At 26.1% G+C, this 6,313-nt stretch overlaps 2 protein-coding genes across 3 annotated transcripts; both read left to right on the plus strand.

Moving 5' to 3' along the window:
* The first annotated feature begins 13 nt into the window (after positions 1-13).
* On the plus strand, positions 14-3,593 carry LOC100209702 (pseudouridine-5'-phosphatase). The gene is made up of 3 exons (XM_065787875.1): positions 14-2,516; positions 2,621-2,839; positions 3,139-3,593. The coding sequence occupies exons 1-3, from the start codon at positions 2,114-2,116 to the stop codon at positions 3,546-3,548; spliced, it is 1,032 nt and encodes a 343-aa protein (XP_065643947.1). The 5' UTR covers positions 14-2,113; the 3' UTR covers positions 3,549-3,593.
* On the plus strand, positions 3,587-6,107 carry LOC100213190 (pseudouridine-5'-phosphatase-like). Of its 2 annotated transcripts, XM_065787877.1 has the most exons (4): positions 3,587-3,727; positions 5,099-5,182; positions 5,273-5,491; positions 5,624-6,107. In XM_065787877.1, exons 2-4 carry the CDS (start codon positions 5,107-5,109, stop codon positions 6,031-6,033), a joined length of 705 nt encoding a protein of 234 aa, XP_065643949.1. In that variant the 5' UTR covers positions 3,587-3,727; positions 5,099-5,106; the 3' UTR covers positions 6,034-6,107. The 2 variants fall into 2 exon arrangements, with proteins under 2 accessions (XP_065643949.1, XP_065643948.1); XM_065787876.1 differs by lacking the exon at positions 3,587-3,727 and having other exon boundaries at positions 4,888-5,182.
* The last annotated feature ends 206 nt before the right edge of the window (positions 6,108-6,313 follow it).

Consider the following 6,313-nt stretch of genomic DNA (forward strand, 5'->3'; position numbering starts at 1 on the left):
TGTTTTTTAAAGATTTTGACTTGATCTGATCAGATTTTAAGCAGTGGATAGAGGTTATCAAAAGGTTAATGTAGACTTAATCTTCCTGGAGAATCTGAGAATAGTGAGATAAATGATGATTCTAGGGAAAGACAAGGATTAGGTGGACAAAGTTATGTTTTTTTGTTCGTAGAATATGTTTTTATTCATTTTACTGTTGTTATTATCACACTGATTTTGTTTAGATTGAAAAGAAACTTTCAATAACAAATTGAAAAACAGAAAGAAAAAGAGAAGGAGAGATGGAAGTTAGAAGGAGCAAGAGTGATTCAGGAGATGGTATACCTGTTACAGAAAAAGCTGAGGTTATTTCAGAAATTAAAAAAATATTGGATTTTCATGAGGAATAAAATAGTAGATATGTTGAAAAGAAAGAATGTTGCAATTGTTGCATATTGAACTTGTGAAGCAAATTTATATGCAAAAAGCATCTCTGTTACATTTTATAGACTGTCATTAATTGTTTTTTACTCCAGATGCTCCGGATTCAGAAGACATTCTGCTAGTTGTTCACATAATCTCAAACTCAAAAAAACTCAAAGAGAGAAGTCTAGCCAAGATAGTTTTTTAATACTATGATTTACTTTTTAATACTAGATGATACATTATTTATTACTATGACAGTAATTTTGATATAACTAATTGCAATACTGGTAAATACCATGGACCAATAGCAACTCTTACCATTATTATCTCCAACATACTTTTGATACTCTGTAGGCATCATGTATGTAGCCCACATTTCTTTAAAGTTCTATTTAGAGGTACTAAGGGGCAATAAAAATCTTTTAAAAAACTTTTAAAAAGATCTGGCCAGAGGTCTTTTAAAGGAGAATTACAAGCTGGAGAATGTGGTCACTTCGGAGCACTTTAAGTTCTGGTTGAATATTTTAACCAAATATGCTCTAGCCTACTTGGTTTATAGACTTTATAATGGAACCTTTAATAAAGATTATTACCACAAGTCGAACTAAGTGTGTTCACACTTAGCTTACTAAGTGTATACCACAAGTAAGCTAAGTGTGTCGAGCTAAGTGTGTTCTTCTTTAGATTTAACTTAACTTTAGATTCCTGCAACCTGGTGTGATGCACAAGGCAAGATTTATGGCAGATACAGGGCTTATAATAAAGTAGGCCAGCCCTTGAAACATATGTTTAAACAGATCATTTAAGACTTCTGGAGTGATAAAACAACACTATAACAAGAGTATAAAATTATTGCTCAAGAGTTTAGTTCCTAACCAGAGTATAAAATCATAGTTGTCTGAAGAGTTTAGCTCCTAACCAGAGTATAAAATCATTGTTGTCTCAAGAGTTTAGCTCCTAACCAGAGTATAAAATCACGGTTGTCTCAATAGTTGAACTCCTAACCAGAGAATAAAGTCATGGTTGTCTTAAGGGTATAATTTTTGTTGAGAGTATAAAATCATGGTTGTCTTAAGAGTTTAATTTTTGTTGACAGTATAAAATCATGGTAAATCAAAGTAACAGTAAGCAATGTTAAATAAATATAATATTTATATTAAATGAATGACTTTGTAACCAATGTTTAATAAATATTCAGTATTCAGCTTTGTTTAAATTTGATTGGTGAAATTAAGCATTTCCATGTATGTATGTATGTATGTATGTATGTATGTATGTATGTATGTATGTATGTATGTATGTATGTATGTATGTATGTATGTATGTATGTATGTATGTATGTATATATGTATGTATGTATGTTTGTATGTATGTATGTATGTATGTGGTAAGTGAGAGGTTCTGAGTTCAATCCTCACCACGTCCCTGGTAGTACCACGCTCAACTCGTTTATCTGCGCAGTGGCCTTGTTCGTCAAGGTTCATGTTTCGGAGTTATAGAGTTGAGAGAGGGTTATACCACAAATAAGTAGCCTCCTTGTTTGTAGTGGCCTTCTTGGCCTGTATGTATGTATGTATGTCTAGTATATATTATGTATACATATATGCACTTGATGATGACAACCCTCGGAATTAAGGTCAGCAATTAACTGCCAACCTAAAAGTGTTTGAAGTTGGCAAAAAAATTTCCGACCTCGTTTCTATGTTTTATGGTAGGACCTTTATATAGAATTTTTTTTGCTGACCTGATGCCAACCTCTAAACAATTAAGGCAATTTTTGCCGACCTCATTTCTCCTAATTCTGAGGGTTGTGATGATGATGATGATGATGACGATGACGACGATGATGACGATGATGATGATGATGATGATGATGATGATGATGATGATGATGATGATGATGATGATGATGATGATGATGATGATGATGATGATGATGATGATGATGATGATGATGAGGATGATGATGAGGATGATGATGATGATATTATTGTTGTTGAAGTACACATTTTATTGCAAAATAATAAATATGGGGGCAGAAGTTGTTGATCTTAACTGTTCCAAAGCTAAATATACACATGTCATTTTTGATATGGATGGGCTACTATTAGGTAATTATTTAAAATCCAATAATTTTTATAATTGATTTTAAATGATATTTAAAATCAATTATAATAAAAAAAATAAAAATAATAGTATTTTTATTTTTTGATAGATACAGAACGGATATATACAGATATAATGAGTCAAGTCGCATCAAAGTATGGAAAAACTTTTACTTGGGATATTAAGGTTCAATTAATGGGGCAACCTGGTAAAATATCTTCTCAAAAAGCTGTTGAGCTTATGGAACTACCCATAAATGCAGATCAGTTTTCAGCAGAACTTCAAGTATTAAAAAATGAATTGTTCAAAACTACCAATTTATTACCAGGTAAATCTAACACATGTGTAAACTTTTATTTTACATATATTATATTTTTATTTTAGGTGTTCTTATGTTATATATCCTATATGTATATGCCTATATGTGAATATGTGTCTACATGTCTTATATGTTATATATCATATATCCTATATATGTTTCTGTATTTTGTATGTTATATATCATATATCCTATATGTTGTTCTACCTTTTAAAGATATTTATAATCAAGTATTTAAATTCTTTTAAGTATTTACTTTGTTTAAATTTTTTAAGTATTTTCTTTAATCTAAGTTTTATTGTTTTAAGGAGTTGAAAAGTTGGTTTATCATCTTGTAAAACATCATATTCCTATTGCAGTTGCATCTGGTTCCAATTCTAAAGACTTTATAACAAAAACAAGTAAACATACAGAGTTTTTTAAGTTGTTTCCAATTATTATTCTTGGAGATAATGCAGAAGTGAAACAAGGAAAACCATTTCCTGATCAGTTTCTTGTTACTCTTTCAAAGTTTTCAGATGCTCCACTAGCAGAGAAATGTCTTGTATTTGAAGATTCTCCCAATGGTGTTGTTGCAGCAAAAGCTGCAGGAATGGGTGTTGTGATGGTTCCAGATGAACGGCTAAATGTAGAATTTCAACATAATCCAACTTTAGTACTAACATCTTTAGAAGATTTTAAACCAGAAGATTTTGGATTTCCTCCATTTGATGAATAATGTTTTAATATTATTTTTAATAACCAAAATTTTTTAAAAATAAAACGTTTTCTTTTGACCTCATCATAGTTTTAAGAGCTTTATAAATTTATAACATTAACATGTTATCAAATAATTATGATAAGCTAAAATCATGAAATAAATATCAGATAGTGAAAAAAAAAAGGTTACGACAAAAGGTAAAATATATATACTTTATAATTATTTTTTAATTTCTTTATATATATATATATATATATATATATATATATATATATATATATATATATATATATATATATATATATATATATATATATATATTGTTTACATGTTTTTATCATCTTTTAATACAAAGAGTTATTAACAGTGGTTTTTTACCACAATTGATAATCTTAAGACCTTTGCAATAGGAATATATATATATATATATATATATATATATATATATATATATATATATATATATATATATATATATATATATATATATATATATATATATATATATATATATATAATTATATATATATATAATTATATATATATATATATAATTATATATATATTTATATATATATATAATTATATATATAATTATATATATATATTTATATATATATAATTATATATATAATTATATATATATTTATATATATATATAGTTATATATATGTATAATTATATATATATATAATTATATATATATATATATAATTATATATATATATATAATTATATATATATATATATATATATATATATATATATATATATATATATATAAATTTTATGTTTTTTAAAAAAGAATTAAGTTAGAATACCGATAAAAGTTTAAAAAAGTAAAAAAAAAAATTTTTTAATTGATAGATTGCCAGCCCAAACTAAAACTCTCTGTTGATGTAGCAGCACTTCTTGCATGTTCCTATTTATTTGTCAGTCGATGTGTGGAAACAGTAAAAAAATAAAAATAAAAACACTCAAAGTTTTTTTCATTTTAATTAAATAAATAAAAAACATTTAGTCTATAAAGTTGACTTTTTAGGTTTTTTAAAAAAATGATAAAATTTAATTAGTTTTCTCAATTCAATTTAATGGTTTTTACTTTAAGGTGTACTTAATTTTGTCATTTTTAATTACAAAGAGTTGTTTAGAGCTGTTTTTCACCATAACAGTAAAATTAAAGCCTTTACTATAGGGATGTATATGTAAATAATTTATTGCTTTCAATATATGAAAGGCGATGGATTTATTATATCTATGAAAGTTATGCAACAATCTAATATAGCATATTTTATTTTTTAAGTGTCTTTCAATATACTTTTCAAAAAAAAAATCAGTTTTTTTACTATTGTAAGCAAATATATATACTTTTTAGTTTAGTTTCAAAAAAATAATATAGTAAAAAGTAACCATATTAAAAATGGTACCTTTATATCTACTTATATTAAAGATATAATGAGTAATCAAGTCGCAGCAGTAATTCGACATCACTTTAGTTTGAGTCTTTGTGATAATTAAATTGATTATTGTTTTACATATTATTATTGTTCAATTATTTTAATGCAAAGTAAGAAATATGGTGGCAGAAGTGGTTGACCATTCAAATGCTAAATATACACATGTTATTTTTGATATGGATGGGCTACTATTAGGTACTATTATGGGCTACTATTAGTTATATAAACTAATTAATTTTTATAATTGATCATAAATAAAATTTATTGATTTTAATATTTTATTAGATACTGAACAGATATATACAGACATGATGGGTCAAGTTGCATCAAAGTATGGGAAGACCTTTACTTGGGATATTAAAGTTCAAATTATGGGGCTACCAGGCAAAATATGCTACCAAAAAGCTGTTGAGCTTATGGAACTACCCATAGATGCAGATCAGTTTTCAGCAGAACTTCAAGTATTAAAAAATGAGTTGTTTAAAAATGCAGAAAAATTACCTGGTAGAAGTTCTATGCATTATAGATTATTTTTTTAAATATTTATTATTATTTTACACAGGAAAACCTGTGGGACAATAAAAATTTTAGTTTTTGTCAAATGATTTTAATTTAAATTAACCACTGTATTTTAAGGTATTGAAAAGTTGGTTCATCATTTCGTAAAACATCATATTCCTATTGCAGTTGCATCTAGTTCCAATTCTAAAGACTTCATAACAAAAACAAGTAAACATACAGAATTTTTTAAGTTGTTTCATATTGTAACACTTGGAGACAATCCAGAAATAAAGCAGGGAAAACCGTTTCCTGATATATTTCTTGTTACTCTTTCAAAGTTTTCAGATGCTCCACCGGCAGAGAAATGTCTTGTATTTGAAGATTCTCCCAATGGTGTTCTTGCAGCCAAGGCGGCAGGAATGGGTGTTGTGATGGTTCCAGATGAACGGCTAAATGTAGAATTTCAACATAATCCAACTTTAGTACTAAAATCTTTAGAAGATTTTAAACCAGAAGATTTTGGGTTTCCTCCATTTGATGAATAATACTTGCATATTTAAAACATTTTTAATTTGCTTTATAATATATTATTTAATATAATATATTCTTTCAAGCTATATTTATAATTTTTTTTTTAATCTTTTGGAACTTTAAAGTAATAAAGAAATTATAATGAACAATATTAACTATTATTATTTTTAAAACTTAAGCAAATTATTTTTTGTATGACATTTACATAAAAAATTTAAAAATAAATTAAGTTTTAATTTAATAGTAACAATAGTCTTGCTAAAGAATATTATTATATATTAATTTTATATTAAT

The sequence above is a fragment of the Hydra vulgaris genome, chromosome 01 (assembly GCF_038396675.1).
Source record: "Hydra vulgaris chromosome 01, alternate assembly HydraT2T_AEP".
In the NCBI taxonomy this organism is placed as follows: Eukaryota; Metazoa; Cnidaria; class Hydrozoa; order Anthoathecata; family Hydridae; genus Hydra; species Hydra vulgaris.